Below are 27,462 nucleotides of genomic sequence, written 5' to 3' on the forward strand. Positions count from 1 at the left end.
CTTTTGTGTGTCTGTCGCGTTCGCTTTTACATAGGACCTTTTCAAAAGTTACGCGAGATTTCATGACCCCTCCTTGCACCAATCATATCTTTCATTGGATAATTCACCTAACGCAGTAGAAGATATGATCGTCTGAGATGATTCTTATGGAGGAGTATTTTAAAAAATTCTCGCGTAACTTTTGAAAAAGTCCTATGTAGCAAATGTAAACAAATCGAGTTAATGGATGCACGCTATTAGTTTTCAATCATTGAATGCATTACAAAAACAATTGTTCACGTATCTATCTTCTTCATCTTTTTATCGCCGATACAAAAAATATCCAATGTACAGAATCGGATTTGAAGCGCCCGGCTGTTACTTCGGACGCCTCTTTCCTCCGACGCCCGAAACGTCCGAAGTAACAAAGCAGTCAAAACAATACGAAGTCGTACTTCGGTCGTTTTGAGTTTTTGTTTCTTACAGCTGTTGTTACCGATTTCAATGCAATTCGACGAGTGGTAACAATAATAATTCGCCTTTAGATTGAAATGCTGTTATTTGGATTGTTGCTTAGAAGTTAGTTTCAAATTTTTGTCGTGCAACGTAATATGTCCAATGTGCAAATGCGGGCAGACAAAACGTCCAATGTAACATTTTTCGCTCCTAGTCTTCAACTTTAATCTCAAATCACGGAACAACAGTTACGATTGGTTTTTCAGAGTTATTCTTGACTGCTAGTGGTGAAAATAGCGATAAAAATCGGAAGCTTTTAAGACAATTCACGGAATAATGTTTTGGTCTTCAACTTCGTTTTTCTCGAGTTGACGAAAATGTTACATTGGACCTTTTCAAAAGTTATGCGAGAATTACTCTTGCGCTACTCTTTCTATAAAATTCCTCTCCCAGCTCTATCAGACTTAGAATTTATCGCTTGTCAAATAACTACGAAGAATAAAGAACTTTGCATAGTTTCAGTATAAGTTCCGCCAAATACTTCCATTAGCCGTATTCAACTTTGGAATCTAGAACTCCCACCAGTTTACAAGGGTTGCAAGGGTTCAACAAACCGGTTACGGCTATCCAGGGGACAGTCCAATTGACACCAATTTATTTTTTGTGAGTATATCTCAAGATCCTCAGATCAGCGAGACATTCAATGGATCCGGAACTGCGTAATAGCTTACGATGTTAACTATTCCGTATTCACACCGAAATTACCCTGCGCTTTCATTGGTCGCGCTTTCAAACATTCGAAGTGTCAAGTGTCAAGTCGAAGCGCTCGCCGGGTTTTAAAATTTGAGGAACAAAAAAATCCCCGCCGAATGACTCTCCTATTTGGGGATATCCACACCGAAAAAAGCGAAAAATAGAAAGCATGAGTCTTTCACATACCAATATATGTGGGTGTCTCGGCTAAAACCGCCGCCGAAACACCCATTATGGTTAGTCGGCCAAATATAAAAAAGACAAACAGCACTCGCGCTGCCATTTATCCCATACAAATATAGAAAAGAGAAGATCAGATTCACACATGAGAGATTGTGTTGGAACTGAACTTCAAATTTGAGAAACGAGGGGCGTTCAAATATCAAATTCAGTACCGTGTTACAAGCAGGGTTACCATATCTACAGAATAGTCTGTATTTATACAGGTTTTTCTAATTTTTTGAAACCAAGATTCTGTAGATACAGGTTTCAGATTTTTTTGGTTTTCATACAGATTTACAGATTTTTCGAAATAATGATCCAATGTTAGTTATAGGTTGATCTCTATAATACTTTTTCGAACTCACCAATTTTATTCGTATAGCATTCGAATCAGTCTGAATGAGAGTCACTTTGGCATTCATATGTAGCGTGTAGTACTGCTTTCTCATGTTCAATCCAAGGTGGAAAGATGCAAAAGTCTGCGTCATCGGCTAGCTATACAATAAATGAATAAAATATATAAACAATGTTTATCTTCTTCCTACTGAAGCACAGTGGTTTCAAATCTTGACGTGGATATCATCAATATCGTCAAATTAATAATAAATATGCCAATCAATGATACTAAAGCTAATATTATGCTTCAAGATTTTTTTTTGTGTTAACTTCTGATAAGTATTGACTAAACAATGTTTTTATGTTTATGTTTAATTTTTTTTATCTTTAATTTTTCTTCGTGTGATATCTTTCGCATATATTAAAAAATAATTAGTTTTGCGTCTTTCGTCTTCTATCTTTCTGTTTGAACATACAGAGCAATGCTCTTCACATCTACACAGTGCCGCAATGCATGGAATTTTCAATTAATCCTTTCCTCAAGCATGGATGACAACTTTTGTTTATAAAGAATACCGTTATCTATCATTTATAGTAGTACCGTTTTGGTTCGTGAATATGTTCACAAGACATTAAAATTCGTTTAGAAAAAGTGTAAACTCATACATTGTTGCATAAATTATAATATTAGTATACTTCTTTGCTGTGTTGGCTAAAAGTATACAAACCACCGGGTTGATACAGATTTCGATACAGATTTTCTGAGATTTTCTGAGTAAAAACACAGATAAAAAGATTTTTTGAGACCAAAACCACAGATTTTATTATGGCAACCCTGGTTACAAGATAAAGTTTGGTTTTATATTTGTACAAACAATATCTTATTTGTGACTCTTCAATTTTCAACAGTGGCAACCCATACCAAACATCGACCAATGTTTACATTACCAAAGATTTTGTAGCTTCTTTTAGTAATCGTTTTTCTGTCTGTATGTTTCGATCCTATCTACAGTAATTTACATTTAATAAGACATGCCGAGGCACCACTCAATGTCGCATTCAGCCGGGTGCTATGATTGATGCTAGGATCGTTAGCAAAATCTCAAGCAGAACTGTCAGTGGGATACCCAATTCATATGAAAACAAAGGGAAAATGTCAGTGGGATACCCGATATGTTGGCTCCTGTCAGTTCAATGGGGGTTCTCTAAAGACGTCACCCGGCTGGGTTCTCGTCAAACCACATTGAGCATCCCTAGTCACAGACATTGCCGATGTCGAATCCCTCGTCGTTTGTTGTCATTTGATCAAAATAGAACCACGTTTTTCTTCGCTGTTCGCTGCCGATGTTTTCCTACACGGCATCTTTTCGTTGCTGCTGTGCAAAATAATCACGTTATCGGTTCTTTTTCCGCAATTTATACGTGCCAACAGTGTAGTGCATCGACCGGCCTGAACACAGCCATCCGTCACCATGCCGAAAGTAAGCTCCCGGCCGGGGCCTCCCCGGAAACTCTCCGTCAACAAATCGAAACATTCGATGAATCCGGAGCGTTCGACGGAGGGCCTCAAGGGTGTCGCCAAGCCACGCACCAAGGCCACCATCAAGCGGCTACAGATGTATCGCAACTTCAAGGCAAAACGCGACAGCCGGGGCAAAATAATTGCGCCGGCACCCTTCCAGGGTTGGGTGCCCAGCGGGACGGTGTCCCGCGTTGAACCCTCGCCCAAATGGTTCGCCAACTCGCGCGTCATATCGCAGAACTCGTTGCAAAAGTTCCAGGAGGAGATGGGTAAAGCCGTCAAGGATCCGTACAAGGTGGTGATGAAAGCGACCAATTTGCCGATTACGCTCCTGAACGAGACGGCCCGCTACCAGCGGGTTCATTTGCTGGACACGGAGAGTTTCGATACGACGTTCGGGCCGAAGCGGCAGCGTAAAAGGCCAGCGCTGAAGGTGCGTGATTTGGAGGATTATTCCAAGTCGGTGGAGGAATCGGCGGAAAGGTATGACGATACGAAGGATCGAGATATCGAGCGGGATGATGGCGGTGTGAGGGATCAGGTCCGCGAATGGATCTTCGCTGCGGGTCAGAGCAAGCGCATCTGGAACGAGCTGCATAAGGTGATTGATTCGGCGGACGTTTTGCTGCAGGTGCTGGATGCTCGCGATCCAATGGGAACGAGATCGAAGTATATCGAGGGATTCCTGCGCAAGGAGAAGCCCCATAAGCATTTGTTTTTCATTCTGAATAAGGTGGATTTGGTTCCGATTTGGGTGACCCAACGTTGGGTTGCGCTCCTCAGCAAGGAGTATCCAACGATTGCATTTCACGCCTCGATGAAGCATCCGTTCGGAAAGGGAGCCCTGATTAATTTGCTGCGCCAAATCGGGAAGTTGCATGTCGATAAGAAGCAGATAAGTGTGGGTTTCATTGGTTATCCTAACGTTGGCAAGTCTTCGGTGATTAATGCGCTGAGGAGCAAGAAAGTCTGCAATGTGGCGCCTATTGCAGGAGAAACGAAGGTTTGGCAGTATATTACGCTGATGAAGAGGATCTATTTGATCGATTGCCCCGGTGTGGTATATCCGACAGCGGAAACAGACACGGAAAAGGTCCTCAAGGGAGTCGTGCGAGTTGAACTGGTCAATAACCCCGAGGATTACATTGAAGATGTACTGAAAAGGGTCCGGAAGGAGTATTTGATCAAAACTTACGGAGTGGCCGAATGGTCTTCGCATATTGACTTCCTGGAGCATGTTGCCAGAAAAGCGGGTAAACTGCTGAAGAAGGGAGAACCGGACGTTTCGACTGTAGCTAAAATGATACTAAATGATTGGCAGCGTGGTCGGTTGCCGTTTTACGTGCCCCCGGAAGGCTTCGAGATCCCAAAATCGATTGGGGAGCAGTCCGCTGAGGAAGAAGCAGTCAAGTCTGTCGTGGAAGATGATCAGAAGACAACCTATTCCGGGGTAACGGCCACCCCAACAATCCCGGATACGATCAAGAAGGGCAAAGAACTCTTCCAGATTCAAGATTTCCGAAAAATTAGAGTTAACCTCGATTTTGAAAATGAAGACGTTCGAGAGATTGATAAAATCGATTTGGAGCTGCTGGAAAAATTGAAAGCGGAGAAAAAGGCGGAGGCAAAACAGAAGAAAGCAGCGAAAGCCGAACGAGGAGAGGATGACGATTCGTCCGGTATTTCCGACTTCTACTCTGAGGATGAGTACGATGAGGATATTGGCAAAGTGGTACACAAGAGCGCCAAGAGTAAAACAATCTCCGGCGGAGCCGCAAACTCGAAGAAAACCGACCAGGAGAAATCTGCCAGCGGAAGCTTTGCTGTGGAAGAGGAGACGAAGGGGAAGCAGTTACCGAAAATGACCGCGAAACAGCGAAGAGCAGTTGAGCGCGCATCCAAACGGAAGAAGATTGGAAGCAACTTCTACGAAACGCATAATGTAAAGAACAGAAATCGCAACAAGAAGCCTGCCTCCGATTGAATTAGTTGATATTTCGGTAGTTCTAGAATATATATTGAAAAGTAAATAAAGTGTTTTATAAACAGATTGAATTATTCCACATATCTTATCCTACCGCCTTCGTTTCCGATACAGCACCCTACTCACCTCCGCTAAATTCAAATCCGAAACGGCGGGAACCATAGGCTTCGCCCTCAGCTTAGCCAAGTGTCGCGGATCTTTTTTCAGCAAGCATCGCTCCTCCTCCAGACAATCGCAATAGTTGGAAATCCTCGTGCTGCTCCTCAGATCACTGGCAGTCGTTACCCGAATCGAATGCTTCGAGCAGATCGGTTTCACCATCCAACTGTCCTCGTACGGCTGATCAATTTTATTGTTACACCTCTGCCGATCCGGAAACTGATACTGACAGCGAACGATGGCGAAATTGTCCGTTATCGTGGATACGGCATCCACTTCCGGCATCATCGAGAGCGACAGCGAGGGGTACACCAAAAAGGCGAAAAATGTTACGCCCACCAGTACCAAAATCGGAACAAACAACGCAAAATATTTGTCCGGCAGATAACTTAGCCCAATTCCGTCGAGAATGTGCGTTGGAATGAACGCCCAAAGCAGGTACAGGATGAATAACGTTTTGAAGAGAAGAAACAAGCAGAACCCGTAGATGGCACGCGATGCTGTCGGAGAAGGAATATGTTCCGGCATCTTAACCGCAGAAGTGTAGGTATTGGTCCGATTGAGGCGGTCCAAACTGGGCCAAAGTTTCACAGCACAGTATCAACGATTCGAAGAACGATGTCACTCCGACGCGCACGTGTTTGGCTTGACCGCCGAAAGTCACCAGCAGATGATTGTCGTCCTCTAGTTTGAGAGATTTCTCGATGAAACTTCGCTTTGGTTCGGTGTCGATCCGGAGCACATCGAAAGCGATTTGCGCTTCCCGTTTGTTCGGAAAGGGAATTCTAAGAGAGCTTTAAAGTGAGAGGTTTGTTACGAGAAATCACCGAATAACAACATGTTTGAACTTACACGGTGACAACTTCACTATTAGTCATATTTAAGCCGAACGAATGGATAGCCGGTTGTGCAAAAACAACATTTTTTGTGAGCCACCCGAATCAAGAATTTCCAATGTGAATTCCTGACGTTTATATGTTTATATTGTATACCCCTGTAGCTAAAGGTGTGATTATCAGAAGAGGTACTAGATTGAATTCCAGTGCAGCTGAAAGTTCGGTTTCCCAAAGGTGGACGTACACAGTTTGGTTTTATATTTGTACAAAAACTATTTTATTTGCCACTCTTCAATTTTCAACAGTGGCAACCAATGTCAAACATCGAATATGGGAAAAAATCGACTGAAACATTTTAGAGGTGAAATGCGGAGTCACGAACACACTTGTGATTGAAAACTTTGAAAAAATTCTTCATCTAAATATACAATCTCGGTTTATGAGAATTTATTACCACTATAATTCGTCGGATATTTGTCTTCCATCGTTTACTCCAGACCGTGCTCACTTCACCATCAGCAGTTCCTCAATTGAATACGATCTGTCGATGAAACAAGCAATACTTGGGATTTCAGATCATCTTCGACCAACTTTCATTCCCCGTATTTTTAACCGAAAATACCAAAAAGTCAATTGCATGAAAAGATACATCACTGATGGGTCTCTCCTCAATGGATCCACTGGCTTCGGTTTTCTCAATGAAAATTCGAGCGCCTTCCGCAAACTGCAGGAACCTTGTTCCGTTAATGTTGCTGAGCTGGCAGCAACCGACTTCGCATTGGGGATGATCTCCAACAAGCCTACAGACCATTACTTCATTTTCTCGGATAGTCTCAGTTCGCTTGAGGCTCTCCAGTCGATGAAAACTAGTAGGCACCCATCTTATTTCCTCATAAAAGTGAGGCAGCAGATGAGTGCACTGATCGAAAGATCTTATAAGATAACCTTTGTATGGGTCCCCTCTCATTGCTCAATTCCTGGCAATGAGAAAGCGGACACTCTCGCAAAGGTGAGTGCCCAGGAAGGCGAATTGTTTGATAGACAGATTTCATACGATGAATTTTTCCAATTCATATTGTGCTCGATAATTTTGAGATAGACGTTCGCGTTTTGGTATAGTTTTACTATAGCAGTTATTGCCAAACATCGTAAGAAGAGCAGCGCAAAACTAGTTTGTGCTGAAAAAAGTGAATCACGGCTTGAACTAAATCAAAATTTCTAAATCGAAGTTTAATTTTTTATTGTTCTAAGATATTTTTCAATTTTTTTTCCAAAATTCGGACGAATAATCATTTGCTAATAAACAGCATTTTATGAATGAACAGAACAGTCTAAATATCTAAATAATGAAAATATATTTATGTATACATGTATTCATGAATTAATGAACAATTTCTTATATTAGATATCAAGCAATCGGAAAACATGCGTTGCAGAGAGTGTTGATTTAGCCCTAGACGATTTATACGAAGAAGATTCTGGCATTACAACCGTCCAAATGGCCAGAAAGAACCCAAAGCTCAAAATTTGAAGCAAGAGGTAGGTTCTAACACAGCAACTGGAATGGCTCAAGCTGGCAAAATGTTAGCGTATGCTGCAAATGAACGTCTTACATTCAGCAAGCAAAAGTCAGTAACTTTGAACAGGATGGCAAATTATACCATAATGTCCATGAACCTAGAGAGTTTGGGTACGACTGTGAAGGAGTATTACTTGCTAGAGCAAAACCAGAGAATTTGCCAAACAGGAATTGCAATCGTTGTCTTTAGGCGATTATGTTTTTACGTCAAATAAATAATAATGTATATTTTTAATAATAATTAATAATTTTATTTAATGCTCAATTAGGTCGTTTAGCAGCTTATGGTGAAGCCTAGCATCATGTACTTTTTGGTATCGATTCAGGAACACTGAAAAAAGTATCTTAAGGTCTCGTTACTTCATAGACACTGTCTCTCGGTTCATCGAAAAGCATAGCACCTTCTTCCGCTCTACGATCAATATTGGGTCGTTTCCCAAGACGGGAACCACCGCGGCTGCATTCACCGTTTGGCAATGATGCTTGCCATGAATGAATTAATAATTGTTCCGAGAACTGATTTTCTTCGTCGCTTGGAAGTATATTCGAAAAAAAACTTCCATATTTTGTCCGGTTTTCCATATTTTTTTCTTATTCGAAGCGCACAGTGAAAACAAAAACATACACTTGTCATTTCTCCTGGTTATAGCAATCGTATTTAGCAACCTACGATGCGAAAAAGAAGCAATACTATAGCAACCGCGATAGCAACGACGGGTGCGCCAACCGAAGAGTTCATAAATTGACAAAATTTACCTCGAAGGCTATTCCGGTGGCCTTTTTCGAAATTGACATTGACTCGGCTACAGTCGATTATATACATGTTGCAGCAGCACCATTATTCCATATCTCATAACTACATCAATATATCTTTGGCACCGCATGTAAACAACAACAATGACAACACTTGCAAGTATCAAATATTATGCTACATGTTATTTAGTATTGCCTGAAAGGGATCGCACCTCTAGATATCGTTCGTACAAACTAAGCGTGAACCAAGCGCCAAACAAGCGTTCACCATAGCATGCATACAGAGCCATACATTGGTGGATTGAAACTACTAGCAATATAAACATTTCTCACCATTTTACGCTATTCTCAAAAGAAACGCATCTGTTATTATTACTGGCCTCGAAAAGAGTTGCATTACTTTCTCATGCTCGAGAGAAGCGCAGCTGTCACCCTAAGTGGAGGAAGTTTTGCTACTGGCAAGCAAAACCTAATCACATACAAAATTCCAGAACATTTACTTTCTTGATGACTAAACAAGAGAAATAAACTCTTTTTGTTAATAACAATCTCGAAAACAGTAGCAATGCTTCATTATGATCAATATTAGCGCAAATGCAATCCTAGTTGAAGGCAGTTTTGCGACTGGCACGCGAACCCAAATAACTTATAACATTCCAGTAAGACATTCAAGATGCTTGGTATTCCCAAATTATTTTTTTTGGTACACAACCTTAACGTCTACTTCGCCATAACGTCAGTTTAATGCATTGATGCATTCTCAAAGGCACCAACGAAGCCCTTATGAAGACGGAAAATAAACAATGTTAACTGCTTGGAAAAAGACTGAATTATGCCACACAGCTTGTACTCTGCTGTAACACTTATCGATGCGAATTCGCTGATGAGTTTGTCAAGAGCGACCGCCTTCACCACCAGCGGGGGGAGCTTGATTTGGTTGCTGCCTGGGCGTTTACATTTTCGACCGACGCGCCGAAATCGCCTACTTCGCTGTTGTTCGGTGCGGTGTCACATTCGTGAAGGCTCGGTTCAGTGCGAGCGCTTTTCACTGCACCAACACCGCGTGCATCATTAGATGACGCTTACCTCATAATTTTATTGCCCCTGGCAATGCGTTCGTTTTTTGCAGGACTCGAGCCTGCCTTCATCTTCTTCTTGCTTATCGCACACTACGCGAAGCGTCCAATTTATGACACGGAAAGAAGAACACACGATACGAATAACGCGAAAAACGAACAGAAAAATCAAATGATTTCCAAGTTGCATTACCACTGGTGGGGTCCAATCTTAGATCGAAGCGCAGCGAAAGCAAAGTGAACTGGATTACTCAACAGTCCGATGCCGAATGAAAGTTTGCCATCGAGATCCACTGTTTATACTCTAGGCAAGTATTCCCCTTCATTCTTCTTCTTTTCCTTTGTTCACGGAGACTTTAAATCCTACGATTTCCCCTCCGTTGGTCGTCGATAAGCTGCTCGTTATAGATAGCTCTGTTCGGGAAAGCACTCAAATGGACAGAACAAATGTATGGGAAAATAGAAACACTTAAAGTTTTCATGAATTTTAACCATTTACTAACCAGGGGATTCTAATGCATGGCATATTAAACAAATCTTACGGAATTTCCAATTCGTTTAGTATGTAAATTGCCAAAATCCTTTCGCGGCAAAAATAGTTATTAACGTTAACTTTATTTCATAAAAACGTGACCTGTTTTCTGATTTGACACCCTTAATGAAAGACGTAGTTCTACGTCAAAATGCATTTCTTCAGTTCGTAATTTGAGACAAATGTAATCAAACATATTTTTAGTTTTTCATCATGAATATGTATTTGAAAATCAATTTTATGACGGAAAATGAAAGAAAAGGCTCTATTGTATCTTAAAACCACATTAATTTCGCGAAAAAGTACCATTTAGAGTAATGAGATACTGTTTAACACGTAGAGTGCCACGGTTTTATAACGACTCTCTAGAAATTTTCAAATGCATTAGGGCCAACGTTTCTTATCGTGATGAGAGTTATTTTTGTTCGAAAGAGAATGCTTATAAGTTTATATTAGCTACCTTTGTTATCATATTTTTTTCCTTTAATCGCTGGTGACTGACGCAACCTGAGCGAAACTCGGAGTCAGTCAATGTGTTAATGGTCAACAAGCGTGTTCGGAATTTGAGACAAAACGGTATGTATCTACACATTTCATTTTCACTACTCTCAGTCCCGGGAGTACTAACTGTCAAATTGATATCTGTTTTAATTTGTATTTATTTCGTATGCCTTCGATTCTCCAGCAAACGTGTTACGTTGCGTAGCACGGTAGTGAACATACGATACTCCTCATCGTTCCTATTGGATTTCGATCATTTACAGTTCGGCAAGTAACGCGATCGGTCGTCTCGCTGTTGTTTACTCGCGACGGACAAACAAAAAATCGTCTCGAGGAAAGCGCACACTACCAGCGTGTTGGAAAACTTTCACCTTTGAAGAATTGCTAAACTGTTGCGTGTTACCAACAACATTCGCCAATTTGCCGGAATATCGTTGCGTTTGATCGTCAACGGTAGTGGCCATGGAAAGCATGTTCTGAAAAGAAGCAACAGTGTTACGCGACATACGATCGGTGTGGAAAGGGCAATGATCTTCGCCAGTGTTTGTGTTGTGTGACCAACCCGATTTTGTTTTGCCGAAACGCATGATTTGATTTCGTTTGCTAGAAGGCGAAATCAAGGCTCTAACCAATCGTCCTAATAAAAGTGATAAGAGAAAGTCTTCGTCTACATGGTGTTCGTTTGTAATAATGGTTAAAAGTGCCGTGAAACAAGTGCGTGTTTGAATTGATATTCATTGGCGAAGGGAGAGAGGAAAACGAAGAAGAAAATCAGATTTACGTGACCCACTTCGCTGGTCGGTCGCTTTGGGTGTGTGTGTGTGTGTGTGCGGGTGTGCGCGCTCAATCGTGGAATCTCGGATGTTTGTTTACGTTTGGAATCATTGATTTCCATTTCGGAGTTGAATATTGAACGGAACTCGCCATCAATCGGATTGACCATGGAATCACTAAAAAGTGGTGATGCCAAAACGAAGGAGGTCACAACGGCCGGCACCGCAGCGGCTGCTCCAACCGTGATGACCGAAGCAACGAGGAAAAATATAGATTTCATCGCGAAGAATTTGTTGGCAGGCGGTATGTTTGTTTTGTTACATTCACATTCACTTTCACTTGATTGGGTAGGCAAGGTCACTGAAGGCCGTTGGAGGAGAGGAAAACCAATATGTGTTTTCCGCGAATTCTAGGGTATGTGAGAAGAGGTGCTTACCGCTCGTGTTGAGTCAAAACTACATTCAGCGCATATAAATGCTTCATTTCCCTATTCTGGCGTTTCAATGTTTATTCAGTGTATTTCTTGTCATGCACGTGATGAATCAACCTTTGTCCCATCCTAGATGTATACCGCAGAATCTTATCTCAGTCAGTGGAACGTCGGCAGATTAATAAAAAAGAAGCAAAGGAGCGAGATTCTTAAGAAGGGTGTCTGCTACCTGGGACACCTTGATCATCGGAGAGATTTTGCAAAATGTAATTAAATTTTAAAAAACGGGTGGGTTATATCCATGATATATCCGCAAGGTTGACGTGGGAGTACCGTTGAATTAATTAAAAATTTGTTTGTATTAAATAAGTTATTGATTGAATGAATCAATTTTCGAATTTTTGCTTTGTAAGTAAAAAGTTTGAACAAATGCCATGTAATAGCAATTTATGTATTTTGTAGCTTGGTTCCGCCGCTGGGAATCACCCATTGCACCCGGATCACGAATGCACGTCTTACCTTGTTGGCTGTTTGAGTCTCTCTGACGACTACTAGAGGCGAATGAACTGAAAAGTTTAAAGCCTCTTTAATCCAACATCATCATCATCTCTGACGAGAGCTGTGTTTGTGATAATTGATCGAGCTTGAGACGGCATATAATATATGGTGGAATATGAGACGGCACGTCTTGCCTCACACATGTATTGCAATAGGTTATGTTCTTCGTTACATGTAAATTTTATAACCGTCCTTTTACGTTTGGTTTCCCTCTGAAATTATTGCGTCTATCCCCCGGCTTGCATGAACCAATAACATCAATTTTTTTTATCCAAAATATATATTTTTATTAAGGCTCATATGGCGTCAACCTGACGGGGCCGGGAGTTCAATATTTCGACAATGTTTGCCTTATAACTATGTTAGTAATATGTAACCGATTACTCGCGGTTGGCTCGAGGTTAGTATTACAAGTGTTTTCGTAATTGTGATGTTGCTGTCTTCAATGATCTGTACCTGTGCCCGACACGGGATACTTCCTATTGGGATGCAGCTGACCATTAATCAGCAACGCCCCCTTAGTCTGTACCCCATATCTAGCGTGGTGCGTCTTCTCGAGGAATCCAGGATAGAATGGTCACTAGCCGGCGCAATCATCAGCTCGTGTAGAATTGTCATGAGCGGTACAACCTTTGGCTTTTGTTGAATCATCAGTGGACTGCACAACCTTTGGCCCGTGTATCTGTAAAGAGTGTGTGTATGTATTGCCGCGACTAAGTAAAAGTTTATAGATCGGATAGGAGGGATACGAAACAGGGACACAACGAAGGAAACATCATTAAACGTTGACATCGGCGTTTCTGAGGAACAGGTATAGATGAAGCAGAAGATCAGGATCACGGCTACCTGAGATATCCCGGACGGGGATATCCGATTGTCTGCCTTTTGCTCTCAGTGCTCTAGAGAGCTGAGAGCGAGCAGCATGGAACCGGATACACGACCAGACAATATGCTCGATGTCGTGGTAGCCATCGCCACAATCACAAAGATTGTTTGCTGCGAGCCCAATGCGATAGAGATGCGCGTTTAGGTTGTAGTGATTGGACATAAGCCGAGATATCACGCGAATGAAATCACGACCGACATTCAATCCCTTAAACCAAGCTTTCGTTGAAACCTTAGGGATAATCGTGTGTAACCAACGACCGAACTCATCTTCACTCCACATGCGCTGCCAACTAACGAGTGTGTCCTGACGAGGAATGTGAAAAAATTCGTTATAAGCAATTTGCCTTTCAAAAAGTGTGCCTTCTAAAGCGCCCACCTTAGCTAGCGAGTCCGCTTTCTCATTCCCCGGAATCGAACAATGAGAGGGAACCCATGCTAAGGTAATCTTGAATAATTTTTCGACCAAAACACTCAATAGATGTCTTATTCTTGTTAGGAAATAAGATGAGCATTTATCAACTTTCATTGAGCGGATTGCCTCTATTGAGCTGAGACTGTCTGAAAAAATAAAATAGTGGTCGATGGGCAATGTTTCAATGATCCCTAAAGCGTAGTATATCGCACCCAGTTCAGCGACATACACGGAACAAGGATCTTTGAGTTTGAAAGAGGCACTGGAATTTTCATTGAAGATGCCGAAGCCAGTGGACCCGTTTATGAATGAACCGTCAGTAAAGAACATTTTATCAGATCTAACTTTCCCATATTCTGCCGAAAATATCGGCGGAATATAATCGGAGTGTAGATGATCTGGGATTCCATGGATTTTTTGTCGCATGGACAGATCAAAAATGACAGAGGAATTGCAAGAGTATGGGAAGCAAACTTGGTTGGAGATGCCTGGTGAAGGGTGCACGTCGTGGGTAAGGTACTCATGGTATAAAGACATAAAACTTGACTGAGGAGTCAGTTGGAGTAGATTTTCGAAGTTATCAATCACCAATGGATTCATGATCTTGCAACGGATGAGAAATCTGTAGGATAATTCTGTGAACCGAAGAGTAAGCGGGGGTACTCCTGCCAAAACTTCGAGACTCATCGTATGTGTCGAATGCAAACACCCCATTGCTATACGCAAGCAACGATATTGTATTCTCTCCAGCTTGAGAATATGAATCCTGGCAGCTGATCGGAAGCAAAAAAAAAGTCACAGGAGGGTTGTGTCCGAGACACGACCGCATAATTGACGTAGGATTCCGTTAGGTTATCTGTCGATTTTGGATAATTACATCGTTAAACTCTTTGATTTGATCTTTGATTAGGTGGACCTGAAAAAGGCCTTTTTGTTTGGTTGTTGGGTATTGTTTGTTCATTCCACCAGTGTTTAACGGGTGATGATAACAGAAGGATGATAAACAGTCGTTGGATGGTGCGTATCAGATAAAGGATACCGAAAAGGAACGAGATATGATGAGAATCGCCCTCTATGATCCTAGACGAGATGCCTCTTGTGATATGTATTGATGAAATAAAGAAAACAAATTCACCAATGTAATATAAGATAATTATTAATACCGAACACAATTATCAATTTTTCTTATCAGTAAAAACATGTTACTTTAATATAGCTAAAATATATTTGAAATGGGAAAGGTAATTTTCTTTTATAATTTTTACTTTCTGATTGTTTATTCAACCCAATGCGAATTTTAATTGGACTAACAATACCTAATACTATATGTACACCTAATACTATATGTACTATATGTAGTGAGACTCTATGTTGTAGGGAAAGGGTTAACACAACGGTTAACAATCGTATACAATTTTACACCTACCCTTGTGCTAAATTTTTCACAATACACGATCGGACATTGATATTGAGTTTCACGAAGCAACCAACATTAAAGTTCCAAATTTAAATTTTATTTGCTAGAATTATTCGTATCACTCTTCTTATTTGCAATATAAAAATGCCCCCGACTTTCATGTATTTGCAGTGCCGATTTCCATCAGGCAGCTTGGTATTGATGTCTCTGTTTAGGAACACAACTCGGCGGGAGCAAAAGCTCCCCCTACTTTCATGTATTTGCAATGCTGATTTCCCCTAGGCAACTTGGTTTTGATGTGTCTGTCAATTTCGACCAATCAGAAGTGGGTATTTCCGTTAGGATAGGGGTTGAGATTTTTCAATTGTTTGATAGTTAGTTTAATGATATATATTATTTTATTCAATATAAAAAATTGTTATGGAGTGCCGAAATCGATTGACGCAAAAATTTCATCAATCCGTCATGAAATGACTGAGCAATAAGCGTTTGAAATTGGACAATTTTCGCGATGTGCTCGATTCTCGATTTTCAATTTGTACCCCAATATGTTCCCGAAAGACGTAATCCTACGTCAAAAAATCGTTTCATATTTCAAGTCATTTTAACACAATAGCTACCATATACAATTTTACTTTTACAGATGTGCTAAAAATTTTACAATACATGATCGGTCATTGATATGAAATTTTACGAAGCAACCAACATAAAAATTCCAAATTTAAATTTTATTTAATTCTATCAAGCATAAGTTCTATTCAGTTCATTGAAACATCATTCTTCAATCAACCCATCGAAAGATTCTTATTGGAACGAAAATAAAGGGTGTGTCACATCAAATTGCATCACGGAAAAAACGCTGTAGAAATTTAATTTTTAGGAATTATAACTTCAGCTTTCGCTTATAATCAGATAAGAGTGTATAGATCACGTTGGCCATACTTCACTGTCAATTTTTCGTAAATTTGGAAAAATGTCGTCGAACGAAAAAGAGCGTCGTGAATTAATCCTGTGCACTCATTTCGAGAATTCGGAGTTGTCACATCGGGACATCGGTAAGATGCTGGGAATCGTCCAATCCACGGTCAGCAGAGTACTAAAACGATACTTCGAGAACCTAACCATCGACCGGAAGGTGAAGAACGGCAAAAATGGATGCTCCGTCAGTGAAAAAGATCACAAGCGCGTAGTTAAGCAGTTTAGACGTGATCTGAGAAGTTCGGTCCGGGATGTCGCCAATAAGCTGAATTTGTCAAGTTCATTCGTTCAGCGGACCAAGCAGCGGGAGGGCCTGCGTACAAACAAGGTGCAGAAGGCTCCTAACCGCGACGAAAGGCAAAACATGGTGGGGAAGACGCGAGCCCGGAAGCTGTACACCGAAATGCTGACGAAGCATTGCCTGGTAATGGACGACGAAACCTACGTCAAAGCGGACTTTCGTCAGCTGCCGGGCCTGTTGTTCTTCTCCGAGGAGGACAAATTCAGCGTTCCGGAGGAGATTCGCAAGCAGAAACTATCCAAGTTTGCCAAAAAGTACATGGTGTGGCAAGCGATCTGCTCTTGCGGAAAGCGGAGCGCCCCCTTCGTGATGACCGGCACGGTAAACGGGCAGGTTTACCTTAAGGAGTGCCTACAGAAGCGCTTACTACCACTATTGAAGCAGCACGAGGGCCCGACCATCTTCTGGCCGGATCTCGCTTCGTGCCACTATTCAAAGGACGTGTTGGAGTGGTACGAAGCCAACGGGGTCACCTTCGTGCCAAAGGAAATGAACCCGCCCAACGCGCCGGAGCTTCGCCCAATAGAGAAATATTGGGCGATTATGAAGCAGGCCCTCCGGAAGAACCCAAAAGTTGTCAAATCGGAGGCGGACTTCAAGAGAAAATGGATTTCTGTTCAAAAAAAACTACAACCTGACGTTGTACAGAACCTTATGGACGGGGTAAAGAGGAAGGTGCGAGCATACGGGCTTGGGCTCGAAGTATGAATAAAAAGAAAATGCCAAAAGTTGTTCAATAGTTTTTATTTTACTGTCTAAAATTTTCAAAAGGATCGGTCTACTGGGCTAATTTCTACAGCGTTTTTTCCGTGATGCAATTTGATGTGATACACTCTTTAACAAAAAACACTCGTTCATCGCTCCCAACTTATTCGCCAGCACGTATGCAATCAGCAATGCCCACACTAGTTACAATGAGCACTATCCATTTGTGCGCGTCGTTAGTTAAACTATCGGCCACGAGGGTATTTACATCCTGATTACCCTCAGACACTTTGGATTTGAAATCTCTGTTAGGGAATACATGTCAGTGGGAAAAAAAGCTCCCCCTACTTTCATGTATCTGCAGTGTCGATTTCCCCCAGGCAGCTTGGTTTTGATGGCTCTGTTAGGGACTCGCCGCATGTGTCGTAGATTTCGACCAATCAGAAGTAGGTATTTCCGTTAAGATAAGGGTTGAGATTTTTCAATTGTTCGATAGTTAGTTTCATGACATATACTATTTTATTCAATGTAAAAAATTGTTATGGAGTGCCGAAATTGATTGACGCAAAAATCTCATTAATCCATCATGAAATAACTGAGCAATAAGCATTTGAAATTGGACAATTTTCACGGTGCGCTCGATTTTCGATTTTCAATTTGTACCCCAATATGTTCCCGAAAGACGTAATCCTACGTCAAAACTGCCATATTCTAACACTGATAATATCGTTGTTTTGTACAACTGAATGAGGTCTCCTGGATGGGCGCCCCACCATGTTCCGGTTATTGTTTGGAGAAAATTGATTCTTTGCTGGCATTTCTGTTTCAAATACGTAATGTGTATTCCCCAGGTACATTTAGAGTCAAAATATACTCCAAGGTATTTGAAAAACATCGAGTGCCTGATCGCTTTGCCGGATAGGTGAAGCTGGAATTGGGCGGGTTCGTGCTTCCTAGAAAAAACGACCATTTCGGTTTTCTCCGTAGAGAATACGATACCCAATTCGAGATTTCAAGCTGCCATGATTGAAAAACATGTGCTTTTCTGAGAGTAAATTGCACAGAAAATTATTCAGAATTGGCGAAAGTCCACGATTATGAAGTTTCTCTGAGAGAATTTCCATGGAAACTGAATCAAATGCCCCTTTGATATCGAGAAAAACGGAAGCCATTTGTTCTTTGCGAGCAAATGCGATTTGGATTTCAGAAGATAGCAGCGCGTGACAATCATTTGTCCCTTTACCTCGGCGGAAGCCAAACTGCGTATTTGACAGCAAATTGTTCGTTTCAACCCACTTGTCCAAACGAAGTAGAATCATTTTCTCTAACAATTTACGTATACAGGATAACATTGCAATCGGCCTATACGAATTGTGATCGCAAGCCGGCTTGTTGGGTTTTTGTATGGCTATCACTCTCACTTGTCTCCAGTCATGCGGGACTATATTCAGCTCCAGAAACTTGTTGAACAAGTTCAGCAAACGCTGTTTTGCCAAGTCGGGAAGATTCTTCAATAAGTTGAATTTAATCTTTTAAAATCCAACGGTCAGAGTATTCCTCACTTTCATTTGTATGGTTCCAGCCACGCATTCTCCTAGCCGTATTCCAAAGAGTGCTCATAGCTGTCTCCCTTGACAAACCATTGACGAACTTCCGCCAATATCCACGCTTTTTTGCTTTAATCAGACCTTTTAGTTTGGCTTCTAGAGCTTGGTACTTTCGAAACCATTCCACTAGTCCAGTTTTCCGGAATTTTTTGAAAGCGGATGATTTTTCAAGGTAGACCTTTGAACACTCCTTGTCCCACCAAAGTGATGGAGGACGACGTCGAAAAGTGGTAGCCGGTACACGTTTCTTTTGAGCTTGAAGTGCGCTTTCGTAAATCAAACTCGATATAAAGTTATACTCTTCGAGTGGAGGAAGTTCATGCATTGAAACAAGTGCTTCAGATATTATTTCTGCAAATTTTCTCCAGTCAATATTTTTCGTGAGGTCATACGCAATATCGACTGACTCACGAGAACCTGATTCATTGGCGATCGATAAAATTATTGGCAGGTGATCACTACCGTGGTGATCTTGGATTACCTTCCACGTGCAATCCAGAGATAATGAAGAAGAGCAAAGTGATATGTCTAGCATACTTGCCCGTGCAGGAGGGTTGGCTATCCTAGTTGCTTCTCCTGTATTTAAAACTGTCATGTTGAAGTTGTCGCACAGATCATAAATCAACGTGGCACGGCTGTCATCATAGTGTGACCCCCATGCTGTTCCATGGGAGTTGATGTCACCTAAGATTAGCCGCGGCTCCGGCAATGCCGCGATGATATCAAAAAACTGATGGCGGCCGACCATGGTTCTTGGAGGAATATATATCGAGGCAATGCAGAAGTCTTTGCCATTGATTTGTGTCTGGCAAGCGACAACTTCAATGCCTGTCATCGATGGGAGAGTGACTCTATAGAAGGAATGACATTTTTTGATCCCCAATAGTACGCCACCAAACGAGTCATTTCGATCTAGGCGAATAATGTTGAAATCGTGGAAATTCAGCTCGTCGGCTGAAGAAAGCCATGTTTCACAGAGGGAAAATACATCACAGTTAGAACTATGAACTAAAAATTTAAATTGATCTAGTTTAGGGATGATGCTTCTGCAATTCCACTGTATTACAGTGGTCAGCGTAACATCAATGTTTACTTTTTTTTTTTTTTTTTTCGCCTCTAGTATCTGAATTCCCAAGTTCCTCAGTTTCGTAGTATGTACATGTTAGGGTAACATATTCGGGTCTTGCATGTATTTGCAAAGCCAATTTTCTAAGGCTCCATGGTTTTGAAATTCGTGTTAGGGAAGCATAATTAGGTGGAATAAGCTTCTAAGCGCATTGCCTGTTTTTGTTTTTCTTGGTCTCGGGATCAAGGCGCTATTTTTTAAAATATTTTTCCTTGAAGGCTGGCAATTTTTTTACATATCATATCCGAAATTCAGAGAAGCGTTATTTTTTGTTCTTGAGTTTCGATTTTCCAAAATTACCCCATGGTACGATAATTTTTCGCCTTTTTTCCAAAAATGACTTTTTTCAAAAATTCATAACTTTTGAGCTACTGGGTCTATTAAGATAATCGATACACGAATTTGAAACCAATGAGTTGGCCTTCTTCGAAAAAAACACCAATTTAAAAATGGATTCAAGTCGCATAGGAATATTGACCAAAAACTGAAAACATGTCAATTTTGAAAAATCATAACTCAAAAATGAAAAAAGATACCTCTTTGATATTCGAATATGTTAGGGGAAAGTAGGTAAAGACGGACACCCTAAGGTGTCATCTCAATTTTTACACATATATAGCTTTCATGATCGCAGTTATTGTACAAATTGAAACTTCAGGTCCTTTTCTATCATAATTACCGTTGATACTAGTAAATTTATTCCAACATTGATGTATTCTGGGTCATTGAAAAAAATGCATCGAAATACTATTTCTTCACATGGTCGGGAAAGACGGACATCTGGAATGGGTAAGACGGACACTAAGGTGGGCAAGATGGGCACTTACGGAAAAGTTGTAGTTTTTGTACGTATTTTAGTGTTTTCAGCATTGGGGAGTGTTCTTGAATTACGCTACGATTCGAAAGGCTACTCATGTTGTTCGTGGACAGTTTTATCCTTGGAAGGGAACGACAGAAGAGGTCAAATACATACACTCCATGCAAAAATTTCTGGATTTTTGCGGGCCATTGTCCTCGCAAAGGAAGGAAAAGGATCTGAAATAGCCAACAACCTGTCCACGCATATTTTAAATGCCCTCCTAGGAAGACGATAATTCATTTGTAAAGTTTAATGATACACTTAAAAATATTTCAAAACGAAAGTTTATTTATGAAGCATTAAAAACAATTCATCGATGGTTTAAGTTCATTTGAGTATTTAAATTAATTCAATTTTCAGTGGGAATAAAAAAACAAGAAAAAAAGAAGAATCAAGAGCAGTTCTGACAAATAGTTGCAGCAGAAGTAAAGCATTCAGCGTGGAACCATGAAAGGCATTGTAAGCATATTGTCTAACCTGTCCTGAAATCTGTATCAGAAAACTGGCTTCCGCATTTCTCGCATAGATTATCAGATGAGGTGTCCCATTTGCCCTTATTTTGCTTAGGCTTCTTCGAAGAGCGTTGTTTTTGTTCTTTTTTGATGGATTTAATGTCTTTCGATGCTTTCGCCTTCTTCAAAGTGTCAGCGTATTGAGCAGACGTTATGTCAGCTGCCTTTTCTGCTTGGCGTTTTCTCTTCGTGACTCTCGGGGTGACCATTTTCGGTAACGGAAGATCGACGGAGATATTTCAAACACCGGGTTATTGGCCGTTGAGATGCTGTCCGGTTCTGCGAAATCAGCCATGATGTCTTCGGGAAGCACTTGAACTTCTTTATCCTCACAGGAAATGCGATTTACGGTCGATTGACTAGGCGCACCATCAAGATGCAATCGAAACGTCTCTTCTTCACGAAGAATCTCAGGATCGGTTTGATCAGTCACCGTGGCCGGGGCAAAGTCATCATCGGAAAAAATATTGCGATCAAATGGCCAAATTCCTGTTTTTTCGAACCCGTTCTCAGCAGTTTCCGTAGTAGCCGCCTTGATGAATGCAGGTTTCATGAGCTCGGCAACGTCATATTGGCAGACGACTTTACCTGGATTCTGTTGTAGGAAACGCTCTACTTCCTGTGAGTAGTACGCCTTGAAAGGTGCCATAAAGGATACATCCAGCGGTTGAAGTTTGTTGCTAGTGTGAGGTGGTAAAACTAGAACCTTAACAAAGTTAGCTCTAGCTTTCTCGGTAAAAGCTAGGTTCTTCGTGTGCGACGAGTGGCCATCAATTATGAGCAAGGCAGGACTGTCTTCAGAAGGTTTTACATGCTCCAAAAAGTGATTGAACCACTCATCGAATATTTCGACCGTCATGTAACCCGATGCATTACAGGCAAATTTGCTTCCACGTGATGCCCCTTTCTTAAAAGCTTCGTGCATCCGCATGCGAATAAAAATGAAGAACGGCGGAAGGTGCTGTCCGGTTGTGGACATGCACATTACTGCCGTAGCTGTTTCTCCGCGTTCCGCAGATGTAATACCACCAACCTGTTTTTTGCCTTTCAATGCCGCTACCTTAGACTTCTTCGGAGGAACCTGTAAGAAAGTATGAATAAAAAATTAAACTGATTTTTAAACAAACTACAATGCCAAAACAAATACTAACGGTACAAACACTAGTCTCATCGGCGTTCAAAACACGATCTGGCGTCAATTTGGGATCTTCCAGCAAATCGTAAAACTCAGATACGGAACGACAATTTGGGATTTCGTTTCAGAAAATTGCTTAGCCAAGCTTTTCCAGCCATCTTGGTAGACTTGTTGAACGGGTGTGGCAATCCATTTTTTTCGGCCAGATCAAAAGCAAGCTTTCGAACATTAGTCATCGTTATTCCATAGAACCTCTTTTCCAAATCCAACAGATGTTGTACCAGCTTCTTGTTGAGAATTGAATACGGAATCAAGAGGTCCTAGCCGAGTTGATACAGTTGGACTTGTGAGGTGGCGAATCAGTGTGGATCTTGGAATTGCGTAACTTCTTGCTGCTGTCTTCACCGGCGATCCACTTTTTACAGCTTTAATGGCTTGTTCCAACTGCTGAGCGGATCATGACTGCCGGTTACTCTTGCGCTTGTAATTTGTAGGCATCTTTATAGTAAAACCAAAAAGTTTTGTTAAATACCCTAGGGAAATACTAGTGTCCGTCTTTCCTTACCTTAATGTGTCCGTCTTGCCCGAACTGGTAGCTTTTTTTTCGAATGACCGTAGCTCTTCCTATAAGCGTTGAAAAACCTCTGATTTATCACAGGATAGTTAATGATGGACTAAATAAACACTTACTCGTTAGTGGAATACGTAAAAAACAAAAAATCACGAACTTTTCGCTATTTCCTACGGAGTAAAAATTACATCGAATGGTGCACCCGCGAAGATAATTTTTGTTTTGTTTACAAGCTTGACAGTTCGCTCGCTGGAAATCAACAGTGTGTCTCGAAAGTATTGATACACTTTATTGAAAATATTTGCATAACTAAAATATTTCAAAAAATTTTAGTTAATGAAATATTAAAAGTGTCCATCTTACCCGCAGTGTCCGTCTTTACCTACTTTCCCCTATGTGAAAAAACGGTACTTTCGTATTAGCGTCACCGGAGCCGAAATACAATAGACAGCAATTTTATTGTACACACTGCCATTCTGATATCTTTTGTATTGTTGCTGCCTTGTTTTTTTCAGTGTTTTGTCATTTTTCATTGTTACGAAAATGCGATTTTATGATTTGCGGTATTTAAGAATGAACGCCACAGGAGCGCAATTTTCATAGAGATGGGCAAAACGGTTCATTTCAGTGAGCGGCTCAGAGCCGTGCGCTCAATGAAAAGAGCCGGCTCATTTGAGCGGCTCGACGCTGAGCGGCTCGACGGCTCTTTTCACGAACTGGTTTATTCGGATAAGGTTTAACACAATAATCAGTGCAGAAAATAGTTAGAAATATTGCTCTACTGAAGGTTTTCTCTGATATATTTCCATCACCATAGTGGGGCCTGATCACGAACATCACTGTCAAAAAACACTTTCACGTCACTTACACTTCACTTAATCTTTTTGTGTCACGTGTAAAAATAAACTCCGTGAAGTGAAGTAGTTCATTCCCGTTTATAAGAGACATGTCAGCTGCATAGTTTCGGACGTTTGAACGTTATGTAGGTAAAATCAATAAGTGTATGAGATAATGTTCTATTCAATTGAACGTATGTTTTAGAATGACAAGTTTGCGATTATACCTCGATAATTCGGTATTTCAATGCCAACTGTTCGGACTCATTCCATTAATCATTTTCTTGGTGCGTTAGTTTGCTGAATCAAACGCCGGTTCAAAGATGAGGAGGGATACTTGGTTGCTCTTGAATAATTTTTATTTTATTTTTTTTAGTTTTTTTTTGTCTTAGTCGTTTGAAGAGTGAGAAGAATTTAGTATCATTTTTAAGAACCGTTTCTACAATTTTGATGAATAATAATATTTTCGATATCTCAGAATAAACCCGAATTTATCCATCTCACGATCAGTATAATCTGAGCTACTTCCATGTGGGATTCTGAAGTTTAATCCTCTTATCCTTCCCATTCTCGTGTAATTTGATATACGGGACATGAGGTTTGATATAATTATTTAAACAGAAACTGGTCAGTAGCGTCGGTCAGAAGCATAATTTTCATATGAAACATCTGATGAGTTTCAAGGAATTTGCCAAAAGCAGAAAAAGATTCAGATTTTCTTTAGACGGATATCAAAATTATGGAAAAAGAACTAGAGAATAATTTAAAAATTATTAATTTGAAAGCTTTGCAGTGATAGATTCTTTTTTTCTTATTTCAAACTTAAATATTCTTTCATTCAAAGTATGTTTTCAAAACAATATCGTTGAAAATATCTATTACGTAAAAACAAAAGATTAATGGCCTTATTCGATGTAACTATCGTCCTGATTCGGGTCTTGTCCACCAATTGCGAATGTTTGAATTGCAAAAACCAGCTCTACAATGTTGGAAAAACATTGCAGTTATTATTTTATATTCAAAATATCAACAAATCAACTCTATACATAATCCATCATAATGATCGTTTCGTGCCAGTGGCCTCCATTTCCATTTTATGGGGTTGCAACTCTCTGTTAGTCTAATCCTTAAAATAGGAACAAAAAATTTCTATTCATTTAGGGCAATTGAAATTAGACCTTTCGCCATGTTTCAATCGGTGTACGGGAGCTACATTTTTAGTCCTCAATTACATCCCGCGCATTTATCGAATCCAAATAAACAAATTTACGTCCTCTGGATACGTCAGAATTTCGTTCTAAAAAGGCCATCAGGCGGGTAAATTGCTGTTTGTTTATCTTTTGTTTCTTAAACAAGACAAGACAATATTCAAAATGTAAAAAAGCTAAATAAATACAAAGTTAAACTTACTCCATTCCGCGTGACTAGCTTTCACCATCTAAAACACAAGTGACAAATATACCTATTTTTCTCCTGTGACATGACAGTATCGTGATAACACCGAGTTCATCAATGTTGTCACGACGGATGAACTCTTCTGGATTCTACACACACGGTGACAGCTGTAATAAGGTTGTATACAATTCACTTCGTTTTCACCGTGAAGTGACGTTCGTGATCAGGCCCATGAAGTTACACTAAATCTTCTGTGTTAACCTTACATTTCAAAATGATGATGCACTGCAGTATGAAGTAAGCGACCGGATCGGCTGCAACGACATTGTACTGTAATTAAGTTGAAAGAGGGGTTGCTTGGCTAACTATGCAACAATGAAATGAAAGAAAACATGAAAGCGAAACCTTGCATGTACGATGCATCTTTGCTTCGCACTTGACGAAACTCGCACCGAAGAAATCTCTGATTGTCCGTATTTGGTAGAGTAAATATAACGAATGAAAACCTGTGTTACCAGATACCAGATATGGTTAATAACCCATGTTAAAACATTAATTAAGTAAACCTTATATTCACTTGCGGATCACAATTTGACACCCTTCAACTAACGATGGCGTAATTGTTTGTGTCCTTCCACAGGCATCGCTGGAATGTGCTCCAAAACGGCAGTGGCTCCGTTGGATCGGATAAAGATTCTGCTGCAGGCCCATTCGATCCACTACAAACATCTGGGGGTATTTAGTGGACTGAAACACATCGTGAAGAAGGAATCCTTCTTCGCTCTGTACAAAGGAAATGGCGCCCAAATGGTGCGGATATTTCCGTACGCCGCCACACAGTTTACCGCTTTCGAGATTTACAAAAAGGTGCGTTCCGTACTGATTGGTTTTATCGACCGGTTCTTCTTTATTCTTTCTCATTCTAGTATCTAGGGAAAATATTAGGCACCAATCTGCCTATCAAGCACTCGGATAAGTTTGTGGCTGGCGCGGGAGCAGGAGTCACGGCCGTTACCCTAACCTATCCCCTAGACACCATCCGAGCCCGGCTAGCGTTTCAGGTTACCGGAGAGCACCGGTACAATGGAATTGTGCACACGGCAGTTTCCATATTCAAGACTGTGAGGAAACGAAATTCAATTCAATGCTTTTTTTTACCGATTTACCGAACTTCCGTTACAGGAAGGTGGCATCCGGGCACTGTACCGGGGCTTCGTACCCACCCTGATGGGTATGGTTCCATACGCCGGGTTTTCGTTCTACTGTTTCGAGATGTTAAAGTTCGTCTGTATGAAGTATACACCCGCGTGGACGTGTGACAAATGCGAAAGGAATACCGGTAAGTGCGGGAATTTATTGCCACATCAACGCTGATATGAGTGGCGCAACTTTTTTTTATCCCATTTATTTATTTATTAGGCTCATTAGCATTTTAGCTGTAACAGAGCCGGGTTTTAATCGTGTACATGTACATATGTTTTATGTTTCTATAAACTGTAAATTACACAGTAGTTAGTAGTAGCCATTTTAGGCGTTAAGTTTTTCTGTTCCATTACATTATGGTAAATTACACAGTAGTAGCCATTTCGGCGTAAGGGTATTCTTTCTGTTCTTCCATTGTTCAGCAGACCGGACAGCGGAGACAATTGATATTGATCATTGTTGGGTTATTTATAGAACAGCAGCCCGATGTTTCTTGCAGAGCAGAGCAGTTGTATGGATGAATCGATCTTTGTTCCACCGTGGATCGATCTCCATCGCTGATGATGTTTGCGTGGACGTAGTTATTCTATAACAACACAAAGATCGTCAATTGAGGGTCCCGAGTTTGAACTCACGACCGATCGCTTAGTAAGCGAACGCGTAACCAAGTGGCTACGAAGACCCCCACTAGTGGCGCAACTTGAAGGGTCAGAAACTGTATTGTTCCGCGCGCGCTCAAACCAGTTCCACATCCACTGGATGTGATGAATGTGAGCATGCGTGCGTGAAGCTTGTATGCGACATGACGCAATTTTTGTCGGACCGCTATCGCTGTTGCTACGCACGGAATTCCATGACGATTCCGGTTTCTTTAAAATTTTCTCTGACTGAACACTTTGGAATGTGCACCCTGAGTATGGTAGAAATGCTTCTTTTCATTAATGTTTTTGCTCATGTCACTGTCATACCCACCCTTCGGGCCTTGCCCAGTCATCAGTTGGTCGTTGTGTAATTACGGATTTTTGCATAAACACGAGTAGGCACAGTTTTGATCATTTTATATTTAA

At 40.9% G+C, this 27,462-nt stretch overlaps 5 protein-coding genes across 6 annotated transcripts in view; 2 read left to right on the top strand and 3 right to left on the bottom strand.

Annotated features, from left to right (window-relative positions):
• The first annotated feature begins 3,033 nt into the window (after positions 1-3,033).
• LOC129765341 (nucleolar GTP-binding protein 2) lies at positions 3,034-5,318 on the top strand. The gene has a single exon (XM_055765530.1). It carries the CDS (start codon positions 3,219-3,221, stop codon positions 5,250-5,252), a length of 2,034 nt encoding a protein of 677 aa, XP_055621505.1. The 5' UTR covers positions 3,034-3,218; the 3' UTR covers positions 5,253-5,318.
• Positions 5,306-5,939, bottom strand: LOC129765342 (uncharacterized). The gene has a single exon (XM_055765531.1). The coding sequence runs from the start codon at positions 5,937-5,939 to the stop codon at positions 5,343-5,345; it is 597 nt and encodes a 198-aa protein (XP_055621506.1). The 3' UTR covers positions 5,306-5,342.
• A 1-nt stretch (position 5,940) lies between these two features.
• On the bottom strand, positions 5,941-6,402 carry LOC129765343 (EKC/KEOPS complex subunit Lage3). Of its 2 annotated transcripts, none has more exons than XM_055765534.1 (2): positions 6,264-6,402; positions 5,941-6,205 (listed from the first exon to the last, which is right to left on the bottom strand). In XM_055765534.1, exons 1-2 carry the CDS (start codon positions 6,287-6,289, stop codon positions 5,941-5,943), a joined length of 291 nt encoding a protein of 96 aa, XP_055621509.1. In that variant the 5' UTR covers positions 6,290-6,402. The 2 variants fall into 2 exon arrangements, with proteins under 2 accessions (XP_055621509.1, XP_055621510.1); XM_055765535.1 differs by having other exon boundaries at positions 5,941-6,196; positions 6,264-6,378.
• A 4,474-nt stretch (positions 6,403-10,876) lies between these two features.
• The window catches only part of LOC129771091 (solute carrier family 25 member 16-like), a 54,166-nt gene continuing 37,580 nt past the window's right edge, over positions 10,877-27,462 (top strand). The window contains exons 1-4 of the mRNA XM_055774416.1: positions 10,877-11,765; positions 25,833-26,059; positions 26,119-26,313; positions 26,375-26,531. Of these exons, the coding sequence (XP_055630391.1) occupies positions 11,630-11,765; positions 25,833-26,059; positions 26,119-26,313; positions 26,375-26,531 (715 nt within the window). The 5' untranslated portion in view covers positions 10,877-11,629. The remainder of the gene's footprint in view (positions 11,766-25,832; positions 26,060-26,118; positions 26,314-26,374; positions 26,532-27,462) is intronic.
• LOC129771092 (uncharacterized) lies at positions 21,069-23,046 on the bottom strand. Its single transcript, XM_055774417.1, has 3 exons — positions 22,956-23,046; positions 22,407-22,888; positions 21,069-22,336 (listed from the first exon to the last, which is right to left on the bottom strand). The coding sequence occupies exon 3, from the start codon at positions 22,238-22,240 to the stop codon at positions 21,407-21,409; it is 834 nt and encodes a 277-aa protein (XP_055630392.1). The 5' UTR covers positions 22,241-22,336; positions 22,407-22,888; positions 22,956-23,046; the 3' UTR covers positions 21,069-21,406.

Source organism: Toxorhynchites rutilus, chromosome 2 (genome assembly GCF_029784135.1).
Source record: "Toxorhynchites rutilus septentrionalis strain SRP chromosome 2, ASM2978413v1, whole genome shotgun sequence".
NCBI classification, from domain to species: Eukaryota; Metazoa; Arthropoda; class Insecta; order Diptera; family Culicidae; genus Toxorhynchites; species Toxorhynchites rutilus.

What these genes read in the sequence shown, in the direction of transcription:
- LOC129765341 (XM_055765530.1), top strand. Translation starts at nt 3,219, where the DNA reads ATGCCGAAAGTAAGCTCCCGGCCGGGGCCTCCCCGGAAACTCTCCGTC.
- LOC129765342 (XM_055765531.1), bottom strand. Translation starts at nt 5,939, where the DNA reads ATGCCGGAACATATTCCTTCTCCGACAGCATCGCGTGCCATCTACGGG.
- LOC129765343 (XM_055765534.1), bottom strand. Translation starts at nt 6,289, where the DNA reads ATGACTAATAGTGAAGTTGTCACCGT. An exon ending in AATAGTGAAGTTGTCACCGT is followed by an intron (nt 6,206 to 6,263) that starts GTAAGTTCAAAC and finishes CTCACTTTAAAG; the next exon opens with CTCTCTTAGAATTCCCTTTC.
- LOC129771092 (XM_055774417.1), bottom strand. Translation starts at nt 22,240, where the DNA reads ATGTGCATGTCCACAACCGGACAGCACCTTCCGCCGTTCTTCATTTTT.